Below are 25424 nucleotides of genomic sequence, written 5' to 3' on the forward strand. Positions count from 1 at the left end.
ATACTGAGTTTGACCCATATTAACAGCTGGTTATCAGCGCGCTGTTTCATCACAACATTTCTGTGGCCGTTAATCATTGACAACCAAAGCATCTGCTCGGATCTGGCAGAAGAATATTAAAAAAAAAGGAATTTAAAGCCAATCTAGATACTGAAGAATATTACTGCTATAAATGTCTAATGCTTGAGTGATCGGTCCAAAGGTTAATGACACCCTTGAGCAAAGACACTTAACCCCACGTTGATGCGCGTGAATGAGTGAAAACTGTAGTGTGAAGCTGCTTTTATCTGGGAGTAACAAAGAAAGTAAATATAAATAACAATGTTAGGTACAGATATGTGAATAACACAGTATTCGTGTCCTTTTCCTTTAGCCTTTATTGCTTCTTCACATTTGGCCCCAGTATTAGCAGAGTCGCTCACCTGATATGTTTGCCTTATGCGTGTCTCTTTCATTCCCACTCATTGGACCCAATCTCCCTGTTGTGAGCCAATGGGAGGACAACATGCACATCCTGCCTCTAAAATCATGTGTGGATTCTTTTTCCTCCTCCAGTTCTGTCGATCTGCAACACAGCTGACGCCAGCCTTCACGTTTACGTTCCTTACGAGGCAGCGACTGCAAATCCCAAACATTGTCTGTAATCAGACGAGGGCACAGATAGGAGAGGGTCGAGCTGCAAGCAAGTGCACAAACTACGACTCAGAGACAGAGTCGGGCGGGAGAAGAGATCATCTGAAGACCAAACTGAACAGAAGGGAGGAAATAAAATCACAAGTCCAATATTTCTTTGACCTGTAAACATCCCAAATCATTAACATCGGCACTTCCAGTTATTAGATAAAGTCATGCTTGAAAATTGTAGTGCATGATGTGTATATAAGGACATTAGATAAATAGATAGATTAGATCGATCGATAGACCCTAACACTAAAAATAACACAGATTTTTATGCTTTCATCTTTTAGATGTTTTACCCTAGACATTATGGAAGGGTTAAGTCAACTCGACAAAGCTCTCACAGGAAGTGATTTCTTTCATCTTTCTTTCACATTTGCATGATAAAGAAGTGGCCACATTAAGAAAGACAGACATGAATTCTTCTGCTAAAAAGCCCCATTTATTCTTCTTCTTGTGCACTGCTGCTGCACTCAGGTCTGATAGTTTTGCTTGACAGAGCCCGTTTGCAGCACAGCACACAAATAATGCTAACATTGTTTCCAAGGCAGCATAAGAACACAGCACGACAACGTCAAGGAAAGCAACACACTGCAGCTTTAAGTGAGTTTCACACCAGTAGATTTCAGTGCAGGTGAGTTTGTCTCAGAAAAGCTCCAAATGTGTCTCAATGAGGGGGGCGGGGACCTTACGTCAGTGCTCGTACACAGAGCTACAGGCACAACAAGACTGCAGTCAGAGAACAGGATGTTTGCCAGAAAAAAAACAACAAAACACACAGTCGCCCACAAAGCAAACATGAACAACAAGGTGGCAAGGTCACACTCAGACTGTTTTGACTAATCGCAGAGCAGATACCAAATAATCTCAGGCCTTGAGAGTGTGCAGGAGTTGAACTCTTCCTAAGTATTCATTAACAGAGCACATGCACACACATGTACACCTGTGCTGCGTCTGTGCTGCGTCTGTGCTGCTGCAGCAGGTTTACAGTGTGTCGCAGAAGAGAAGGGAGATTTCTGACCTCAGAGACTGACAATAATCTACTGTAAAGCTGTGTCAAGGCTAATGGGAGCAACAACAACCGGTAGATCAACTTATTAACTGATCAATCTAAAATTAATTAACTATTACATCAATTGATTGTTTTTGTTGTAGTAAAATCTCTGGTTCTAGCTTCAGTTCTAAGATAAGATTTATTATCTTTTGAGTCATTGGGGGCGACGGTAGCTCAGTGGTAGCGCGAGTCGTCCTTCAACTTAAAGGTTGTGGGGTTTGATTCTCAGCTCTCTTCGTCCTTCATGACACTTAATCCCACGTTGCTCCAGACGGCAGCGTGTGAAAGGGAGTGAAAGACGGTCTGAGTGGTCATCAGAAGTAGAAAAGTGCTCTATAAATACAAACATTTACATCCAGGTCTGTCCAGACCCATCACAGTAAACATGTCTTTGTGTTTACTGTGTGTGCTACGTGGTGGAATAGTGTGTGTGTGTGTGTGTGTGTGTGTGTCCAGTTTCCTCCCACAGTCCAAAAACATCCTCTAAATTACTCACAGGTGTAAATGGTCCGTCTCTGTGTGTTGGTTCCATGATGGGGTGGCGACCTGTGCCGGTGTGCCCCACCTTTGACCCCCGTCAGCTGAGATTGACCAGTAAATCTCCAGTCAATGGAGAGATGGATGTTTGCTCTGTCATCAAGTATTGGAATTTTGGTTATGGCCAAAACTTGATAATCAGGTCATCCTGGAATGGAACTCCCTCTAAGCCCTGATAAATAAAATGTGAGGTCACAATGATCTTGTACTGAATGTGAAGAATCTCTTAGTGAATTCCTGAGATATCTGTTATATATATCCATTATGATTTCTGACAATATTTGACAGAATTTCAAAATAAAAGTGCTTGCTTTGATGACGAGCAGAAAAGGAAGAGGCTGAGGTTTACCCATACTACATTGTTCAATGTTAATTGGATGCTCTAAATTGATGCCAGCCACAAGGGGGCGCACATCCGGTGTACTCCTAGTGCCGGATCATAATCCTGGATAAATGGGAGGGTTGCGTATATGCAGATCATCCACTGTGGCGCCCCCTAGAGAGGGAGAAGACACGAGAGCAAAAACACGAGAGTAGATGAGGGGGCTGCATGTGGCCCACGGGCCGCACGTTTGAGACCCCTGATTCAAAGAGAGCACAATGGTCACGCCGCCACCTTTCACCTCATCGTGCAGATGACAGCAGGGTGTGTGTTTGTGCCTAATTTACTGGCAGTTTGTCCAGTTATAGTTGAGACATTGGCCAAAATCAGCAGGTAACATTCCGTGGGAACCGTGAACGTGTGAATTCATGTCACATGAACACACGCTGACACGTTTCAGTCAGGATCAAAGAGACATTCTCTATAGTCTGTGAGCAACATCAGCATCGTCGTCATCTTTCTGGTGGTTGTTGTTCTAACGAATGTTCACTTCACACTTATCTTTTTCTCTTGGTCTCTCAGATTGTGAGAGCCTTTGTTCATCATGATAATAACGTGTAACGGATCATTTGTGAGATTACAGAACATAAACATTGACCTGCACCTGACCTGCTGAGAAACGACGGGTACATTTCAACATTTTTCTGGGTCAGTTGAGTTAAAACAGTGGTCTGTTTACTCACTGCTCGATAACGGACAACTACAAAGAGTCTGTGTCACTTACAGGGGGCCTGGCACTGTGGACACTTTACTGTGTCTGTCTCGGTGATATGTGACTATATAATTAAAGTATAGTGATAACGTGAAGTGTTATATGTGCCAGAGAAACAGTAACGTTATCGTGTGACTGAAAAAACATTTAATGATTAATAAATATTTAATACCAGTATTTATGCTAAATGTTAGTTTAGCATAAACTTAGATTTTACTCACTAACTTCAGAGTCATCTGTCCTGCCTTAAAAAATACAGTCAATAAAGATGGATATTTAGAATGAAGCCCAAAGTATTACGATGTCAGTGTTGAATAAACTTAACATTATTGTAAATGAATATTTAACCTTTGTTGTGAATAATTGATTTATTATTTATTTATTTACTTTTAATTGAATGGGCAACTTCATTTACTACATTTCCTCACAATTAAACATTGGCGCGAAACGCTTGATGCAACGTGGTGTGATTGTAACAGCAGGGATTTTTAGGGCTAAAACCACACGGGGGGGAAATCCTGACCTTGTGAAAGTGTGAACTTGTGCAAAGGCATCTTGGAGTCGCCGCGCAGCCACTGACATTTCTCGTCACACAGTGTTGTGAAGAGCAAAGGAACACTGAGGTCCCGTCTGCACTGTGATCACGACAACGCAGAGGACAAAAGCGCCGCTGTGTCCCAGTCTGTGACAACACTCCTACAGTTTTACGTTTAAACACTGAACTAATGACACACACACTGAGTTGTTCATTGACTAAATGAATGAAAGAATTCTCCATAATCAGAGATGAGTATATACTGTATGAAGACAAGATCAGCTATATGTGTGTGTGTGGGCTGTGTTCCTCGGGCTATTGTCACATACTGTATATGCATGCCTATTACAGAGTAAAGGGCATAGATCTGTGAGGAGGTCTATACTGAATCACAGCAGCTGTTCTTGAGCCTCAACTTGTGACTGCTGTCATATGAGACAACACTTGCTGTGTTGTGGTCGCTGTTGAATAAAAGCTTTGTCTCCGTTTGTCCTGGTCTAAGAAAAGCAGCACTTAATGTATGGAAAATGTCATTTTCCTTATTACACAATGATGTTGCAGGAACATTAAGTTGCTGAGTATCTCCTCCTCCTCATCCACGTCCTCTTCCTCCTCCGCTGCAGCTCAGACAAAACCAGGAGAGCATTACAATAAACGACCCGCTCACCTGTTCCAACTGTTTAAAATGAAGAGTTAAACTCAAGGTTATGATTGCTATTAACAATTAAACGAAGTCTATATTTATCTTTAAAAATCCTACAATTTCACCACAGAGAGCATGTTGGTGATTATTCCATTCCCTTACATAACCACAGTTTTGTAACATAACCACGCATGTAAAAGCTGTGTTTCCACCGAGTAAAACAGTTCAATTTGATACAGTAATTTTGCGTTTCCATTGGCAACAGTGGCAAAATAACTAGCTCCAACTATTACGTTATTTGGCATCCTTCCCTCGAGGTACCAGAGTGAAATGGTACGGTCCGGTCAGGGCGGAGCTAGACTTGTAAAGCAGAGACTCAGTTCATTTGTAAGGATTTGTTCACAGAATCGTTCAGCACTTCCTACATGACAGGAGTACAGACACCATCTGACACAGTGCCAGTGCCGAGTCGAGCCGCGCTGGAGCTGGTTAGTGGAGAACCGTACTGCACTGTACCACACCGGACCGTACCATGATGGAAACACAGCATCACTTTGTGCTTCTCCAAGTCAAATGGATGTTCAGTTAACAAACCCCGCTGTAGAAGTGCCCAGTGTGTGAAAATAGTGCCAAATCCATCGTGTGTGCAGACACACTGATGGGCGACGGTTTTATTGTCTCTCTCTGAGACTCGTTCAATTATTTGCCAGCATTGCATCCGCTCTACTACTGACTGGTGTCTATGTCGTACCACTTAACGACGTCCAAAAATCCAAACCATCTCCTTCACACTCACTCTCAGCTGTGCTGTCTTTCAGCCGATGTTTTACGAGTTGGCAGCATAAACAGCTCATATGTGAGAATGTATTATCATCAATCAGTCAACGACACAATGAAACACCCTCGCTAAGCCTGTTCCAAGTATGTGTTCAAGAACTTTAGGAAGGATTTATTGTACTAAGGACTCGACTTGAAGCGATGAGTGTGTGTCTTCTTGTGTTTCACCTCTGTCTCATGTCTCTGGTAAGAAAGCCCCCACTGATCAAACTGATGCTATTTTAACACCAGTCTCAACACTGTCTGCATTCAGACCTTTTCATTATTCACTCTTTGATTTGTGTTTGTTGAAGGATCACATGGACGTGTCTGACGTGTGTCTTATGCGCCGCACAGTACGCCGTGTCTGTACCTGAATCCAGATTTTATGACAATAACTTCTCTATTATGTAGAACTGTAGATCACACACTCTTAAATGAAGCTTTTTGTATCATGATGATCGTTAGCAGCAAAGCCTTTAGCCTCTAGGTTATTTCGGGTGCGTTAACACTTTCAAAGGTGTCGATAAATTCAAATTTCACGTGACTGCAGAGGTTTTAGAGAAGCAGTGGTCACATCAGATCATATCACAACTGAACACTTCTGCAAACCTCTGTGTTTTTATTCTACGTTTGGTTGTGCATTGTTCACATTTCAATCACCATTCACCATTTTTTGTTGGGACTTTACTCTTTTTTTGTAAAAAACTAAGTCCAAACTTCCTCATTGCAACATTGAGAAGATTTATTCAGAGTCACCAGAATAAAGAGGATGGTGTCTATAAGGACAATCTTATTTTAAAATGATAATCTGCTTTAGGTTTGATATTATTATGATGTGTCTTCAGGTTTGGCAAGTATGAGTAAATGTTGATGGTGAATAATATATGTACCAAGCTCAGTCTCCTCCCCTTTTCACCTGCTGTTGTTATGAGTCAGTTTAGGGAACGGTGCGAGAGTTTCAAAACAACAAACTCAGTGAACTTTCAAAAACACCCTAAATCCCACATTTGACCAATGCAGCACTCCAGTGCCAGCCCATTCAAATGGCGGCCCGTGGGCCACAAGCAGCCCAGAAACAGCCTCTTATTGGCCCAGCCTGTGGTCTCACCACAAACACTGAAGAAAAACACGTTTCACTGTCCCTCAAAGATTCCTACAGTAGCACTGGCCATGAATGCAGCACTTTAAGATGATATATATCTGTCTTATGTGTATTTTTAATTGTTACAGCTGCTTCTGTGCACATGTGAGTGAAGGACAGCTTCGACCAACATTACCGCTGCTACCCCAGACTCACCAGCTGTTTTCTGTCTCAGTTTGAAAACTCTGCTGAGTTTGTAATTGAACGGCATCGCTCGAGTGCCACGTCTATCAATAACTCCTCCAGTTTGTCTTTTAAAGCTCCGCAGACAGAACCTGAGCCACAAGAGACATCATTCAGACACTTTGACAGGTCAACAGATCTGGAGGGAGATTGTTCCTTTAAGATCTGCTAAACAACGGTTATTTACGTTACACAGGGAGTCCCTGAATATCCACAGGCCTCAGGATCTGGTCTCCTCTCGTGAGCAGCCACCTATTATTTTCTTGCTAATTATGCACTGGTTTCCAGTGTGATTCCAGACAACAGGTCTGCCAAAACAAAAGAAGAAAAGGAACGAGTGAACGGATGTGAAGGAACTGCACTTTGAACCGCTCTCGTCGTCTCACCAATGTCGTGTTGCCACTTATAGTAAAACAGTGTCTGTCTCACGTTTTCTGCGGTTGGTGACAAATGACGTCTCGTGCACAGAGCAACATGTAAGCACGGACAGAGACAAGAAAAATCATCTGTTCACAGTGCTTTAATTAGCATTTACACCTCTTATCTGCATGAGGAGTTAACAGGTTCAGCGGGCGACACAGGTTCTGAACGGCGGTATAGTTGTGGTCTGTAAGTTAGAAAATGAAAGTAAGAAGTGAGGGAAAACAACAATTTTGTGGTTCGCGAGGTTTTTCGAGAAAACATACGAGACATTACTTCCTGTTGACGCATAGAAATGATATAAAATCCCAGTTCATAAAAGAACATTAGGTTCATTTTGTTATTCAATGGTTGGTTTTTTTGGACGAGAGAGCATCAAACACGATCAGATTCCTCCTTTTGTCCTCTAAATTTGAATGTTTGGGAACACATACGGTTTTGTTCTCGAAGAAACACACACTGAAGCTCATTTATTCCACTGATTGTGCAGGTTTCCTCCCGCCACTGCTTGACCCTTGGAGAAGCTCGGAAACTTAAACTTAAAACAATGGGACTAGGAAGCCGTGCTTAAGTCATTTCGCATGGTCACGTCTCTGTACGCATTAAAACGTGCTCAAAATAACCCTTTACAAAGGGATGGCACAGAGTTGTACTTAACAAACAGGAAGAGCGTATTGTAAACACTTAGACATTTCAGTGATTGGCAAATCCTCAGTGACTAACAAGCCTTATGATTTAATCTAGAGGCTGCTTTTTTTTTTAAGTTATTACTACATCATTAATTATTGATGGACACAATAATAAAAACTGTGATGCTCAGCCTGTAGTGGGGTCAGAGTTCAGGAGGTGACGGCCGGCTTTGTTTGCCAACATGATAAATGTGAGTAAGTGACTGAGGAGCAGTCAAACAAACTTGACATCTCACTGTCCCACAAATGTCACCAAACACATCGAAGCAGATCATATAAACAAGATTGTGACAGAACTGTGCTGCCTGCACCACACACTCACAATCCTCCAGGAAATACGTTTCAAACTTTGCATCCAGCTTTCTGCTGTAGCTACAACCACTTTCTCTGTTTGGAGAAGATTCTCAAATAGTGTAAACACAAAGCAGGTTCGACCACTGTTTTAGGTCAGCGTGTAAACTTTGCCTACATGAGTTCCACAGCAGCAGCAGCAGTTCTGCCACTGCTGCTGCTGCTGCTGCTGCTGCTTTGTGGCTGATAGTGTGAAATGAAATGAGTCACAGCTTCCTGCAAAGTGTCTACATGTGACAAATAACAAATGATAGTGGTAACCATGAAGGTCACAGAGAATTACTGTAAAATAAGTGGGTTTTTCTTTCTTTGTAAATGTCGTGGGTTAAAGTAGCAGAGACTCGACTGAGACTTGAAGTTCCTAACCTCCTTGGAGACCCTTGGTCACCCGGTGAAACATGAACAGTGTTATCTGATGTGGCTCTTCCGGTTGTCTTATCTGGCTGGCCTGAAACTCCGGAGGTCCCCTTGTATCCCAAAGGTCCTCTCACCAGACCAGACCACCATGATGGCGTTCACCGGCTCTGCAGTGCAGCACATGGTATCTCTGACCAATGATGGTCTCTTTAGATCGCTTCGTCTAGGTCAGATTCACAAGACCAAAAACAGAAAAGAGTCCGTAACGCCACATGACTGCTGATGGAACATGTTTGTTCATGTGGACAGAGAAAGGAACTTCCCAGTGCTTTTCTTTGTACTTTCATTTATCTCACACTGAAAGTTACAAGGTCAGTTTCATATTGAGTGTTAATGCTACGATGCAGGAATGGCTGTTGCGTAAGAGTTTGAGTTTGTCAGGACCTTCAAATGTCGTCCGTCTTGTCCGTGTCTTATTCCGGTCCCTACCAGCAGGTCGGGTCTGCCAGTTTCTGTTGACGCTAAACTGCATTTACATAATAAAGAGCATGTCTCGTGTTCAGATTTACAGTGGAACATACCCTCAGATGAGCAGATAAGACGGGTGAGCTGATTCAGCAGAAAGAGTGGAAGTGACCATGCAGGTATTCAGGGCTCTGTGTGATGCTAATCTAACATTTGCCTATTTAACATCTTAAAGTCTCACCTGATACATGTTTGGCAGCTTGTCGCGATGACACAAGTCACATAAATCCCTTAGAAAAACAGCACATTTGCATCGTCAAACTTCTTCTTATTTTCACAAGTTCATCATATGCAGATAACTGGAGCTCAGCTAAAGACAAAATGTGCTTTTTGAAGAACCGCAGGGTAAATATGCAGTCATGCACAGCAAGGACACAAAGAATGAAGTCATGAAATCGACATGAGAAAAAAAAGGTACATGTCTGCCATGGTCCACTGGAGTCCTCGACCAAGTCTGAGAACTTTCACCGAAAACATGAAAAGGAAGTCCTTGTCCTTCACACACACCTCCACTCCTTTGGGCCAAACCTCTTTCTCTTTCATGAAAGAACATCTTGTATAAACTAAGGTAAACTGTGCTGGCATGTAACTGTTGGCAGGAGGAGGTGTTTCTCGCTGCTCCGAACGACATCAAACTGAAACGTTAGACACTCTTTCTTCATCACTCTTTCACATATTTGACTCAAAGTGCAGGTTAATACTTGCACTTCCTCAGCTGCCGCAGAACTGGAGGTTTGAGGAGTCGGCGCACAATCCTGGATTTCATACACGTCCACGTAAATGCAGTGATCTGCCTGTGACATAGTGTTCTGCGTATGAAGGAAACAGCAGCATTATGTCAGCGGCTCTTTGCTCTCCACTTTCCACTCAAAGGATTTTCAGCAAAGCTGCAGAGAAATTATGTGCGAGTGCGGCCGTCTAAAAAAGAAACGGTGCGGGTTTACACCTAACTTGAACTTGGCCGAGTGTAAATCAGAGCACAAACATCCACACACACACAAGCTGAGGGAGAAAAAAACCCCTTAGGGCAAGTAACACGCCAGTGATCATGATGCAATGTTTTATTGCCCTGCATGCCACACATTCTTACATAGCCTGCAACTGTTAGACCACAGGTGCACCGTGGTCCTGTGGCAGCGGTGATCGTGGAAATGTCAAACTGTTACTGTAACGTCATGCAAAGAAGTTTCAGTGTGCACTTGTACGTATTTATAGAAGAGTTTATGTGTCAGAGGACCAGTGGCTCTGGCCTCAACACTAATCAATTCTGATGTTCCCTGTGTTTGAGCTTTGCTCCTCACGGCATCAACAGAGAAAACACAACATATCACTTGGGCAAACATCGGAGCGCTTGACGTTTGGGCTTTGACACAGATCCACGTTTTGGTGCACGTCCTTCACGTCTAATCATTGTCTTTTCAACTGCGTGTCTTCATTTGCGAGATATTGCTCCGTATTGACAGTGGATATCTGTCCAGATAAACTAAAAAAACAAAAGATATTCATCACATCGGTTCACACGTGTGGTGAATTTCCTGGTAGTTTTACAGGCAGACTGATTCCTTCATGTAAACTAATGTGATTCACTGACTGGTGTGAAAATGACCCAAGTATTAAAAAATGGAGGTCACATTGACCAGACCACGGTTTGAAGTCTGATGAAGTCAACGGTGTCCAATGGTCATCACAGAAAAGTATTAACAATGTGAAAGTATAACATTTTTTTAAATAATGCTTCTTATATTACATTATATTATATTCAGTTTCTGTCAACAAACACGTCCAAATGTTACAATCTTGACCTTTAAAATGACTATTCCTATCATTTTTAAGTGGGATTTGTTTCCTCAGAGTTGTGTCGTGTTTGGTCTCGTGCTGTTTTGTTGTTGTTGTTGCTAGAATTGTTAGTATTTGTTGGGACATTGTGTCAAAACAATGTGTAACCTCGCAGCTGCACACCTGTATTTAAAAAAAGAAAAGCTGAGTGGGAGGGGGGGTTCCCACTTGCTTTTTTTTGGGCGGATCTCTCCCCCCCACCCCACCCCCCGCCCCAGTTCACAGTTGAGTTGAGTACTTGAGCAGCCAGTCCTTCTCGCGGCTGCGCACGTGGAGACAGTAGTAGTTGAGTTGCAACTGCGGTCGTCGTTGTTGAGGGTTTACGGCGCGCGCGCTCTCATCTTCCGCCGCCGTTTGTCGCTACTTTCTTGCCACGGTTATGTCTCGTGCGCTGATGCTGTCTGCTGCGGCACGTCTCGCGCACTTTCCTGAGCCACCGCGCGGGTGAAGGAACAACTTTGTCGCGCTTCAGTACCTGCTGAGGATGAGACCCGCGTAACTTCATCTCCCCCTCTCCCGCGCTCTCCACGTTGAGTCATTGTACATAAGTATGGTAGATAAAGGGCCCTTGTTGACCTCTGCCGTTATTTTTTACCTGTCCATTGGGGCGGCGATTTTTCAAGTCCTGGAGGAGCCGAACTGGAAGCTGGCCGCGCAGCAGTACAGAGAGCAGAAGGATAAGATACTCGAGGACTACCCGTGTCTGACCAAAGATGATCTGGACAGAATCCTGGAGGTATGTTCAAACAAACAAACAATCAAACAAACAAACAAACAAACAAACAAACAACACGTTCACAAGTGAAGTGAAATAGTTTGTGTGTGTGTGTGTGTGTGTGTGTGTTGCACTGACTAACATGCGAGGGAGTGACACATGATGAGCCCCAGCTGCTGTGTGTGTGTGTGTGTGTGTGTGTGTGTTGGAGCTCTCTCTGCTCAGCACACACTTGGAGAAAGTCTGTGGAATAACATGTTTGTCATGTCTGTGGGTCAACACACCCACATCTCAGTCCCAGTCCCTCCTGTCTATCATATCTGTTGGTGTTGGTGTGTGTGTGTGTGTGTGTGTCCCAGACACTTTATGAATGTGGATAATAATTATTTTATTGCCCTTAGCTGATGCTCAGCAAACAGACAGAGTGTCTGCAGCAGTGATAGTGATAACCAGATGTGTGAAGGGTCAAAAGCTGTGCACAGCTGCAGGACATGGCGTTCCACTTTAAGGTCGACTGATCACTTGGACCCAATTTCTTTCCTCCCAAGTCTTCAGTATTGGCTGATTATTGTCTTGTCTGAGAGACATGGCGACTGCCGAGTGCACCAAACTTTTATTTTCCATTCATGAGTTTGTGTGAAAGACAGACCGAGTTTATTTATCCCCAGACAAGAGTTGTCGTCATCAAATGAAAAGATAAGTGAAGTAATCTTGTGTTACTTTATACACATTATGTTTTATTATATATGGAGGGGAAAAGTGAAACTGATCAAAATTCAAGTTCATTTATCTGCAGTCACCTGCCTTCATTTCTAAAACCTTGGCATCGGCCATAGAAAAAGCCCATAATAGTCAGTCATCAAAATTGCAATTGTGTAACCAGCAGTAAATGTGGTGTCGTTGACCTCACACATCATGTACATCATGTCATTCCTCGTGATTTTACAGGTGTTTTGTCCACTTCCTTGAAACGTGGACGTTCAATGATGACTTGTAAGACAACACTTGCAGTGGTTTATGGAACATACCATTTCAGCGGGATCGCCTCCACTGACAGTGGTCCCTTTTGTATAAAGACAAGGAAGTTATGCTTTTTTTTCACCTCCTTTTTCTTCTTTTTTTGTATTTAACCGACTTGTGCCCAGAAACACGTCTCAACCTGTTCCCCTCTTTGGGGCCACACTAGTATTGGGGAGTTTTTTATTATCCCCCGTCTACCCCCTCCATCTGCTTCCTTCTGTTCTCAGAGGACTGAAAGGGATACGCTCCTGAACCTCCCCCCACCAACGTTCAACAGTTCTGTAACAGCCAAAAACCTGCAGTGGCCAAATCTGCTTCAAGACACATAATCATTGAGAGATTTTGGAATATTTACCTCTGGCAGTTGCTGCTGTGCAACAACACCAGCTCGCTGGCTTGTCGTAATCTTGGGTTAAACTCTTTTTTTTAAGAGGCCGAATTATTTCCTGTTCCTCGACACTCTGACAAAGACGAGGTTTTCCCACATGTGAGGAGAGAATGGAGAGAATATGAAATGGCTTGTTGACGCCATCATAGAGAGAGAGAGATAGAGTTTTCCAGTGTTTTTCCTCTGTGTGCAGTTTGCCAAGGCACCTGCTGCAGTTGCTGTAGAGTGAGTATATTAAAGCGGAGCCATGTGCAGTATATTGCCATCGAGCCTCATTTGTGTGATTCTATTGGGTTTCCACTGTGGAAACTATGCGGCGCTTGTTAACAATTAAAAGATATAAGCGGGGCTTTAACAAGAGAAGGCGACAGTGCTGTTAAAGTTAGTCTCTGTTTTATTAACAAGGAGTTTACTATTAACTATTGGACCCTTGAAGTGGTCACACTTTAAAGATTGTCTTTTATAGCCCATCAATGTTGGCTCTTGAGAAGTGGCCATAAAAACTCAGTGGGGGGGGGGGCGCGGGGATAAACTGTGTGTGTGTGTGTGTGTGTGTGTGTGTGTGTGTGTGTGTGTGTGCTTAAGAGAGAGAGAGAGAGAGTCATAAAAGTAATGTTTGATTCAGCTGTATGATACTTTTAGAGACTGCTGTTCATTATTGGTCAGTGTTTGAAAATCCTCTGATCAACATGTGATCAATAATTCCCACTTATATTATTGTTTTCATGTGAATAAGGAGTATAAAAAAGTCTGTGCAGACTGGGCTCCGTGTCATATTTTGAAAGGTTGCTTGTGAATTAAAGTTAACAAATGAACATTGAGTGCAAACACTGAGATTTCAGGCCTGTGTGCTGACCAGAAAACAAGTATTTCTTAAACTCAATCGTGCGTCTTTTACAGCAATTTAAAACGTCATCACTGCTGCTATCAATATTTATGTTACGCTGCAGTTTTTCTAGCATCTTCTGATTCCAAACTGTCGCCCCAATGATAACACAGCTCAGTCCTGACTTTTCCACTACGCCGTGTTCTCCCCCGTCGCACTTCAAAGTTTCATCTCACCGAGTTGAATTTAGCAAAAACACTTCAGCTTGTGTCGGATGTTGAAAGGTAGTTTTGAATAAACGGATACATAACGGTCTGTAAACAGGAGGCCGTGCAGTGTGTGTGTGTGTGTGTGTGTGTGTGCTGCTACATGGTAAATATAGAACTTCGAAGAGTTGGCATCACTTTAAGAACTTAGGTCTGCTCCGTCTAATGTGACAATCTCCGAAAATTGGTATAATCTGAGTTAATTAAATGTTGAGCTGTTAAAAAGCCACTTGTGATGTTAAACGAGCACTTTCATTAAAACAAAATTCTTAACTCTTCTTATTTTTTACTACACGACTCCTGCAATTGTTTTTAATGACAATAACCAAACGCATACTCACTGCAACAGTATATATAACAGGTCTCCTTCTGATCATGTGGCAGTAGATCAGACACTATTTAAATTAGGCCAAAAATTGGGGTCAGACATAGTTAAACTGTAACTTCTCTAATTAGCCTTTTCCTCGCTGCAGCTTTTAGTTGCACTTGTTGCCTCTTTTCTTTTCACTGGAGAACATTGTGTCGGTGGTGGTTTCCCCTGGCGCGCATGATTCCTGTTGGTCGCACGTGACTTGAAGACCACGTTTGTGTAGTCAAATAAGAAACTTACAAACACTGTTGATCAACTCACTGCTGTCACATGCTTGAGGGGAAACGGAATGAGAGCGCAATTGGATGAAGTAGTGCACTGTTTCGGAGTAGAGTGGAGTCAGTCTTCCCTTCTTCTTTTGAAGAAGAGGAAAGTTGAGTTTTTGGAAGGTAGCAGCGGGTGTCTTGACGTCACGCGATTAGGTTTAGGCGATTAATTAGCCCAACAGGGGAAAAAAAAGCTGTATTTACTTGAGACCCAGATGACTGCGTGCACTGTTGCGGTGACACTGCACTGTGTGGAAAAGCTTGACCTAGTATTTTAGCAAGGAATCTGCAACAATACCAAATTATTCTAAGAGTCAAAGAAATTAACATGTGGCATTAATGCAGCAAGCCCTGCGATTTCATGCAGTGTGATTTAAAGCCTCACACAAATCTGTTAATGATATTACATCTGTCAACCAGATGGAAGATAAAAATTGTTTTGCTTTCTCTGGGTTTTTATGTCTTTGTTTTAATTTGACATGTTTGAGTTAAATTACACAAAGTTGACCAAAACTTTCCACGTCTTGCATTATCTCCTCCTAAGTTCAAACATACAGTGAACCAGTGCGGAGAGCACACAAGCTCGCTATCACAAATCAATGTCTAATGATGTGGAAAGCTCTGAGTGACTTCATTATGTCTAAGTCAGTCAATGGTTTGCACGAGCAACTGTTTGCTGGAAGTGGAAAAACCCAAGGACGTATACTGTGGTGTACACTGGATTGAACCGTCTGATAATAGTTAACAGTTTGTCGCTGTGGGTTTTTTACTGTGTCTGTTTATCACAGTGTGACAGTGGCAGACTGATACAGCTGATCCAGCACTTTCACTTCCAACACTTACACTTCACTTACATCAGGGGTCAAAACATTATGAACGATAACAATCTGAACAAGTGGCATCCAACGCTAATGGCGTTTTGATAAGAGGCGCACAAGAAACTGTAGTCACCTGAAATGTATATTAAAAAAACTATATAAAACTTATTTTATACATATTTTAACAGAGAGGAATGAGTCATGTGAAAAAAACTCTCTTAGTTTTGGTGCAGATGTGGATAAGTGGGCCGTTCCAGGCGTTCGCTGCCAGACGAGTGCCGTTCTAATTGATTTTATTTTTCCGGAATATGTGACAGACCCCAAAAATAGGAAAATTCCAAGTGTCTTCAGAGGTCTCGTGTTTCCTACTCCTTCTCAATGTCTCTCTTCAGCCAAATCCTGGGTAATGTCCAGAGATTTGGGTTTGGACTCTCTGGAGTTTGCTGTTCACATACGATGAACTCGGCAGGACAGTGTCTGCCTTCACAGCAGCAGGAAGCCTGACACTTGCCCGTTCACTCGCTGTGGATCCTCCAGAGTTTCTCCTGCTGCGTTCTCCCTCCCATGAGCTCACTTTGAGAGCTCACTGGACCCATCATACTCGTGAGCTTGCAGGAGAATCCATGTAGAATGTGCAGACATTAGTGTTCACATCATGCAGCCTCTGACTTCAGTGCATGTCTGAAAACAGCTGTCCGTCCTGTCTTCTGTTTACTGCAACTTGGAGCTGACCACATTTTTGGGAAAGTAGCGTTTTACAGCACTGGTAACATTTCATCATGCTGTGTCCTCATCATTCATGGACTTTACACCTATAACAAATAAAATACATTTGAATTATCCTGGCAAAAATGTTCAATTCTTTATAAATCGTCTTATTTTCATTTTTTTTTTTTTTCCACAACTAAATTTGACATCGACAAGAAAAACAGTTTGTGAAGCATGAAAAAAAACCTGGTTCATGTCTCGTGGTCTATAGTCATTGGCTCTTGACACTTGGTTTCATCTGGTCCATATTTTCTGAATTACTCAGCAAATGTTTAGTCACTGAATGATGTGGTTTATCGAGCCGTCGTCCTGAGGTCAGATTTGTGACGATCTGTTAAGGCTCACTCTCACACACTTTTAGCTTGTGTCACATTATATTTACAGCTGTGTAGTTTTGACACTTTGTCTCAAAGGTCACCTTCCTTCTCGTTCCTTTGTCATTGTCATTGTATTCCCGTGAGTCAGCATGTTGCGTGTTTGAATCTGCAGCACTTTTTTATCAGGCAGACGGACCAAACGTGTGCAAGCTGCAACCCTCATAATACTGGAGTAAGGTGCAGAGCCAACCGCCCCTGACTTTCACTCGTCACATGGCAAACAAACCTCCAAACTGTTTAAGTAATAATTTTCAGGCGGTGTGGGAGGGGGTGTGTTCAGATTTCACGTTGGCTGCAATGGAGGAATTAATGAATCACTAAGTATGTTTCCATCCGGCTGTGTTGTGTGTGTGTGTGTGTGTGCACTTTCAATTTGGACATGGGGAGAAAAAAAAGGCCTGAATGGAAAAAAATAATGGTGAGATATTGCAAAGAAAACGTTTTGCATTGGTGAAAGAATAGAAAAGTCCCTAAATCCAAAGTAAACATGACTCAGTGGACACTGCATGACTTTTATTCTTCTTTCACTTTACAAAACAAACACATTTACAGAGCTAGAGAAAGCACTGGGAGAGCGTAAACAGATCATCAAACTCTAATCCTTCCTTCATCCTATAAACCTCGTTCATCCATTCATCTGCCCTGAACTTTTGAAACGATGCTGCTCCTCACAGAACACCACACCACAGTGCAGGCGTGAGCAGACACACTGAACTGCTGTGCAGGAACATGTGAGCGAGGTGGTGAGGAATCCGCTGCAGAAACACGAGTCATGAGATCAGATTGAATGTCCACTAACAGAAATCACATGATTGAATGTCAAGCCTCTGCTCCGCGATGAAACACAGAAACATCAGGCACATGTGCACCAATGAGGAGACTGCAGCTTCAGCTTCAATTGAATTACAACGTAGCTCAGTGTCTTTCCTCACTTGTGAAGTTTAGATTATTTCCTACATGTTAATTCTCCTGCAGTGGAGTGATGGAATCTGATTGGGGAACCTGGTGACTTGTACTTCTTATCACAGTAGAATTGTCTTTTTATTTACTGGTTATTCTGCACTGTCATCTCTGCGACGCTGTGGTCTTCGTCAGGTCAGCAGGGACATGCAGCCACTGGTGGGGTATTCAAAGAATGAAATGTCCCATGAGTGAAGTTCACCCCCATAGAGACGCAGTGAGCTGTCATGACGGTTCCTCACAGTTATCCACTGCACTGAGGTTTCTCCTCTTTCATTTCTAGTCATGGTCTGAACACAAACTCGGTCGCTGCTGTCGTCCTCGAGCCTCAGTGGAAGAATGATGTTGTTTGAGCAGACAAAAGAATGGCCTCCCCTCGTGCTGGTAATTACACTGCAGAACTGTCACAGACCTGTTATTATTAAACAACCAAGCATCTTCTAGTACTTTAGGGCTTATGTGGATTTTGCCAACCCCTGCACTTTTCCCCTCCTCCCAGCACATTTGGAGAAAGAATAACTTTGGTGTGGGGGGAAAAGCTTTGTCCCGGCACACATGGCCAAGTGTTTGCGAATACCCAAGAGGGGCCCTCGAGTTTCTGTTGTGGCTGCTTGAGCACACATTGGGTTGGGAATTATTTTATTTTTTTGTCCCCTTTTGAATTTTAACAGTAAAAATTGAATTGAATGCGAGAGTGAGTCGTTGTAGGCTACGACATGGAGGCGAATATCGCTGCGGGTTAAACACAACATGACACCGTTTAATTATTGTTGTTCACATTCAGTGGAAATGTGGCTCTTGGAGAAAAGCAAAACAAACCTAAGAGGAGAGGGAAGCCACTGAACAGCCCCCTGGTGCTTTTTAATCCACATATCACTGTTTATGAAGAAGCTGTTTAGGGATGCAGCACTTGCCTTCCTGTTTCCCGACCAAAGTAAGCAGTGCTTGGAACTGCCGAGCCCTCGGGTTAAAGGCGGCGCACCAGGGTGCCGCAAGTGTCGTTTCAGCTCATCACTGCCACTTGAGATATGATCGACATATCGCAGGAAGGATGTGGTCGAATAAATGGCACTTGCACACAACCGACTTCCTGTTTTCCTATTTCATAGCTTACAGATTAGCCTCTTTTCTAACTGCCATTTAATTCTTCTTTTTGTCATTTTATTTTAAATTGACATTTGGCCCTTTTTCTCACTTGTGCTCTTTTATTTTCTTCTTCTTCTGAAGGCGGTGTCTGACGCTGCAGGCCAAGGGGTCACCATCACGGGCAGTAAGACCTTCAACAACTGGAACTGGCCGAATGCCGTCATTTTTGCTGCCACCGTTATCACCACCATTGGTACGGATGTTTCACCAGAGACACACGTGCATCAAAGACTTCGCTAAAAACTTCCCTTAAACCATTTTGTCTATTCTCATTTGTTTTTAAAGGCTATGGAAACATTGCCCCCAAAACCCCAGCCGGACGCGTGTTTTGCATCTTCTATGGACTCTTCGGTGTGCCGCTGTGTCTTACCTGGATCAGTGAGCTCGGGAAGTTCTTCGGCGGCAGAGCCAAGCACCTGGGCCAGTATCTAACAAAGAAAGGATTTTCACTGGTAAGTCAACGTGGATTTACACTTCTTGTCCATGTGTTTTTATGTCTCTGGAGTATTCAGTTGAAACCATGGTTCCCTCTTTTCTTTTTCCAGAGAAAGGCTCAGTTCACCTGCACAGCCATATTTCTCCTCTGGGGTGTGCTGGTCCATTTAGTACTTCCACCTTTTGTCTTCATGTCTCAGGAGGGTTGGACATACATCGAAGGCTTGTACTTCTCATTTGTCACCTTGACCACAATTGGATTTGGGGATTTGGTAGCAGGTACGTCTGAGTTTTAAAACATTTGAAAGCATTAATGGTGTAAAGCGTGACGGCCTTGAACGTTTGCCACGCTGAATCACAAGTATAATCACATTAAGTTGTAAAAGGGAAGGTAATTATCGTTCATCTCTTTCGATTGACGCAGTCAAATGATAGCAGGGACATCCTTTATCTCTCACTTGAATTTCCCAAGAATTGTATCTGTCAGTTCTGACCGGATTCTCTCTGTCCTGCAGGCGTGGAACCAAATAAAGAATACCCAACTCTATACCGTTACTTTGTGGAGGTGTGGATCTATCTGGGTCTGGCCTGGCTTTCTTTGTTCTTCAACTGGAAAGTGCGCATGGTTATCGAGGCTCACAAGGCACTGAAGAAACGCCGCAAGCTGCGCAAGCTGTCTCTGGATGAGCTCCGACAGTACAAGGAGTCGCACAAGGCCTCCCCGCGTTTGCCGCCCACTCCTAACGACGTCAACATCTTCAGCTTTCTGTCCAAGAAGCAGGAAGGCTACAATGACTTGATAAAGCAGATTGGCAGCAAAAAAGATGCCCGGATCGCGAGCAACACCGCGGCCAAGTCCAAAGATTACAGTCGCTCCAAGAGTTGCAACGATGCTGCGGCGCTGAACACACACACCATCCTCAGTCTGGACCGCTCGCCGCGCCAGAAGAGACGCTACAGCTTCAGTGACCGCGTCACGGTTGCTTTTTCCAAGTCCAAGAACTACCTCCTGGGCTCAGACAACGGTTTGCTGCTAACAGAAGATCATGTAGAGGGTGACCTAGAACTAAACCAGGACCAAATGTATGAGAACCAACTTGATAAGGACGTGGACCTCGAGAAACAGGGAATGGGAGACTGTGGCGCAGGTGGTCGGAGGACGTGGGACTCTAAAGAGTATCATCCCTTAACATTCCAAAATGCAAACATTACGTTTATTGATGAGGAAAACTTCCTCAGCAATAACTTGGAGGAGGAGGAGGACGACGACGACGATGATTCCAAAGCAAAACTCTCCATTACGACATGTGATGAAAACATTGAAACGAGTTCCAAGGAGGAGCAGAGTTCTGAGTGTGAAGGGTCGGTGTTCACGAGCGACGGATCCGAACACAGCCACTCCTACGAGGAACTCGTGGAGGAATACGCGAAGGAAGACAACACAGAGTCTTGAGTTGTTGTTCGTTAACTATGAGTGGACACAGAGCTCGGCGGTCGTCAGTGGAATTCTAATGTGAACCATTTGAATGGAGATCAGCTGACCCGGTGCACTTTCTTCAGGTCTGATCATGAGACGTTTTAAAAGATGAACTTCCTGTAAACTCTTGAACAAATGATGTGTGACATCCAGATGACGTAGAAATAACCCCACGAGTATTCAACAGTTTGAGAAATGAAGTGCCGCATGTTTTATTGCTCTGTCCGAACCAAGAACTGATTGATCATGAGTGTGTTTTTAACTCATGGGCTGATGAGGAATCCTGTGGAAATGACTTTGATTTCACGTGGTTTCTTCCATATTTATTCACCATATTGGTGTTTTTAATAGTATTTATTGAAATGAAGGACAAAGTAGCTTTTTTATTTAAAGAATAAAGGGTAAAATATGTCTCCCAATGCACAGTTCCACCAAATGAGGACAATTTTAAGTCCACTCCATTTCAGACTGTCTTTTCAAAACCTGAGCCAAACATTTGTCCTTGAAGAAAATGTAATTAAAGAAAGGGTTATGTGCCTCTGGTATTTCATTGGTTTATATTGTGAAGTCCTTTTTATAACTTGTGTCTCTTTGTTTGTTGTGTTCTCTTTTTTACTGTATGCAACATGTTTATGACTGCACTAGACGTCATCACTGAACAGACGGCATAGAAATCCGACGTGGAACCAACCGAGAGTAGACTTAAAAAAGGAAGTCCATTCATTTCTTGAAAAGAGAAACATTTTCTGCAGACTTTCAATTTTCTGCCAGTGAGACGGTTTCAACTTTTTCCTTCTGTACTCCTGTTCCAAGCTTTTCAAACTTCTGTAAAGTCAGCTTTGCAAGTAATCCTGCCGCTGGGACACAGACATGTATTCAGAATACACTTTAAACCTCTGTCGATGCACATTTCACTGACCGTGTGTCAATTCTGTGCCTTAAACGGGGGAATGACACTCTCACAGCAGAACGAGTCTCGCTCTCCGCGTTCATTTCATTGTATTTGCCATGTAAATGTTGGCTCGAGGCCCATCGGTAGCCACAAACACAGCTCAGCTCAGGACGTGGCCTTGCTCCTTGTTTGTCTTTGTGGGGCTCACGCTGAAGTATGGCGTGTGACAAGCAGCCGAGGTTAACTTGTAACAGATCAATGCTCTCTTTGACGCACGTTTCCGTCATGAGACTCGGTCGGCAGGATTGGTGCTCTCAAATGTTTTTTTTGTATAGCGTTTCCTTTTGTTCCATGTGAATGCAGCCGTACTCTTGAAGGGGCCAGTGTTTAATTTCCGTTGTGTTTCAGTCTGCAACAACTGCCCTGCTAACTTACTGCCATTTGCACTTGTTCAACTTGCACACAAAAACCTTAAAAACAGTGTTTAAAAAAATGGCAGCGAGGCTGTCGCACAGGGGACACGGTGAGTTTCAAACGAGTCCTCTCGTTCATGCCAGGTTCTGTAATGTTGGAAACTCGACTTCCACACTATCCCGACTCCCTAAGCCTTATGGATGACTGCTCGTAAATGACAATGTCCTAAAATCCACTGCAAAGCAGCGAGGATCCTTTAGTCTGATGAAACATCTGTGGAATGTGCTTTGTAGTAAATCACTGAAAAGGTGTAATCTTTCACACTGGGTGTTTTTCTTTCCCTTCTACTACTCCTGTGTAGTTCACCGTAGGGACATTACCTTTGTAAGTATTCAACCTCCCCCCCCCTCTCATTTTCGCTGTTTTTCTCTGGACATCTTAGTGCTGCATTGTGATGCAGCTGTGGTACTTGTCCAAACTGAAGTGTGTCTCCAGATCACTATCTAAGAGCAGGTTAGGCTGGTTTAACCCATTGTCTGTCTGTGTGTAGTTTTCATGGAAATGTTGCTCCATTGTGTAAAAACTCCATTATGTTTGTGTTGTAGTTTCTTTTCCTTTTTTATGATTAAATTATTCCTTTTTTTTTGTCAACGTTTGTATTGTAATTGACAAAACTGTATATTTCATGAAAAATAAACATTTAATAAAACTTGAATTTTTGTGACTTTTATACTTTATTACTAACATCTGTATGTCAGCGTGATGTTGGCATGCAGCTCAGCGGAAGGTGCACTTGATATGTTATGAGAAAGTATGATTGAGTATTTTTGGAGTTTGACCCTTTGGGACTAAAGGTCGAGAGATTGACCTTTGCTGCATCTGTTTTGTTCATTTTTCTGGGACTCTGTCAGTTTGTGTTGTGTGTTTCAGTTTTCACCTTCATACGACACTGGACCAGATCACTTTTTGTAGTGATTTTGCTTCAGAACGCCAAATGCGCAGTTAACTGTTGGGCGTGTTTACAAAATAAATAGTTTGCCATAAAGTTTACACCCAAGTGCAAAAATAAAAATGACGTGCAACAGCAAGTCCGCTTGTGAAAACACATTTAGGCACAGGTCTAGTAATGAGTATGTCCTTTTGGAACTTAGTGCACAGTCAGTTTTATTATTAGTATCTATTATTATCTACAATTATGCATGTGAAGCTGGGTCACATGGCGGGATAGTGGCTAGCACTGTTGCCTTGAAAAAGACCTGCATCCGCGACCAGGTCTGAACGAAGGCCTCTCTGTCTCCGGGTCTAGAGGTTAATTAAACGTCAGGGCCTGCAATGGACTGGTGACATGTCCAGGGTGTGACTCCGCCTCTCACTCTGTGTCAGCTGGGACTGGCACTAGCAACCTCATGTGGAGGATAAAGCGGGAGACTGAATGAATGAATGATTGAATGAATGAATCAATGTGTAACATATCAAAAATACCTTCTGAAATCACAGTAGTAGTTTGCACAGTAACTTTGTTGTCATAGTGACACTATGCACACACACACACACACACACACACACACTTGTACGCTCAAGTGGAAAACAGTGAAAGGAGCAAAGAGCTGACAAACGTGTGAAGACAAAAATCAACAGAAATAAAATACTGTCAATATTCTGTCGGCTGCACAAACCCTGTAAATGAACTTTGTCAGTGATTGACTGAACTTGAGTCAGGTTCACTGATGAGATTGACCTGTGCACACGAGTCAGCTGATGTTGGCACAGGCTGAAAATAAACTGGTTTAACTAGAAGAATTATACATGTCGATCTTCTACATGCGTAGATAACTGTATTATTTTGTCTAACACCTCCGTGGTGATGCTGCCTCTCCGTCTCTGAAAACAGAAAAATGCCTAATTATACTTCCACCATTAATGTTTCACTGGGACGGGTGGCGTTATGGGACTTTGCCCTTTTAAATGTTCATTGTCGAGCTCTAAACTGATGATGGTTACTGAACCAGACTAAAAACAGAGCTCGCTGTGGAAATGTGCTGAGCCTGGTGGAAACAGAATGTCTCCTGTTTCTGTGGGATTCCATGCGCAACATAAATCAAACCTCATTTATGTCTTCAAGTCCCTCACAGCACAGTTTGATCCTTCATGTAAATTTGACTATGAACATTGAGTCCAGTGTCGTTTTTAAAGGCCCAGTGTGTAACTTTTTTTACTACATATACGTATGTTTGTATAGGTGTATAATTGCTTTAAAATACAAATCCTTAGATTTCCATAGCCTTACAGTAAGCCTTTTATACATACTCTGGGCAAGGGCGTTGCTTTATGGAGGCCGTCATCTTGCAGACTTGCACCGCCGCGTTTCTACAGCAACGTTGAAGCAGAAGCTTAGCAAATGAAGAGGAATGACGTCCTTTCTTGTCTGCGAGGGCCACCATAGTTCTCTACAGTGCACAGGAGAGGGAGGAGTGAGTTGAGCAGTGCTCCGTCTGCAGCCTTACCCTTACATCGTCTTTAATTCTTACACACTAGGCCTTTAATTAAAGGAAATTTATCTTCTTCAGAATCACATGTGTGTATTTTTGGATGATATTATGATTCATGTTAGCACTCAGTGGCATCCAACCCCAAAATAAACAGAACCTGAAGTGATTTGAAGAGGACAAATGTAACTATTTTTTATTTTAAATTAGAAATCTATTGAGGGAAAACTCAGAAAACTCAGATTAGATTGACAAGAGCCTTTTGGAAAAAGGAAGTTGGGAAGTTTTGAGGTTTTATTTCAAATGCTGAGTACAGCAAACTATTCTCTGCTTTTGGACGCTATTGTTGTAGCTTCATTCATTATGGCTTTAAAATTAACTTTGCCTCTGGGCACATTATAGTCCTCCGAAAGTTTTAATTACCCATAAAATGTGTCTTTACCAACTGTAAAACCACGAGAGTCCAGTCCAGTAGAGAGAGAGAAAAAAACAGGAAAACAGCTCTGCAGCTCAACTCCACTGAACTTTGAAGCAATCATAAAGTGTCCGTCACCCAAGAAGCCTTTTATTTATCGTGTTCATCCAGCATTGATTAGTTCTAGGTGCGGTGCCTTGTGCCTTGTGCCAAATATCACAGTGAATAGTGGACAAGGCAGCATGTGAGGCTGGTCGCACCATTAAAGTCATAATTACCACGTGAATGTCCTTTTTGGCAACAAGTAAAGACATTTGCTCCCTGACTGTCTCTGTCTCCCTCTATGACGAGCGTCGCTCAGCTGACCTTGAATGCCCTCGTTCTCGTTTTGAAATGTCTGCTTGTAAAAGAGGATGAGAGAGACTCTCTGCCCACTTCACTTTAACTGCACTCACACTTCTCACATTTTTACCTTCTGCAGAGGCAGCGACGCCGTGTAGTTTGTGGGGATTTTACAAGACGA

The 25424-nt window shown here is 42.9% G+C and overlaps 1 protein-coding gene across 1 annotated transcript; it reads left to right on the forward strand.

The window, feature by feature from the left end:
- Positions 1–11085: 11085 nt before the first annotated feature.
- Positions 11086–22715, forward strand: kcnk5a (potassium channel, subfamily K, member 5a). The gene is made up of 5 exons (XM_044047922.1): positions 11086–11598; positions 18864–18975; positions 19068–19234; positions 19328–19496; positions 19733–22715. Exons 1-5 carry the CDS (start codon positions 11413–11415, stop codon positions 20668–20670), a joined length of 1572 nt encoding a protein of 523 aa, XP_043903857.1. The 5' UTR covers positions 11086–11412; the 3' UTR covers positions 20671–22715.
- The last annotated feature ends 2709 nt before the right edge of the window (positions 22716–25424 follow it).

Source organism: Solea senegalensis, linkage group LG16 (assembly GCF_019176455.1).
Source record: "Solea senegalensis isolate Sse05_10M linkage group LG16, IFAPA_SoseM_1, whole genome shotgun sequence".
In the NCBI taxonomy this organism is placed as follows: domain Eukaryota; kingdom Metazoa; phylum Chordata; class Actinopteri; order Pleuronectiformes; family Soleidae; genus Solea; species Solea senegalensis.

What these genes read in the sequence shown, in the direction of transcription:
- kcnk5a (XM_044047922.1), top strand. Translation starts at nt 11,413, where the DNA reads ATGGTAGATAAAGGGCCCTTGTTGACCTCTGCCGTTATTTTTTACCTG. An exon ending in ATCTGGACAGAATCCTGGAG is followed by an intron (nt 11,599 to 18,863) that starts GTATGTTCAAAC and finishes CTTCTTCTGAAG; the next exon opens with GCGGTGTCTGACGCTGCAGG. An exon ending in CAAAGAAAGGATTTTCACTG is followed by an intron (nt 19,235 to 19,327) that starts GTAAGTCAACGT and finishes TTCTTTTTCCAG; the next exon opens with AGAAAGGCTCAGTTCACCTG.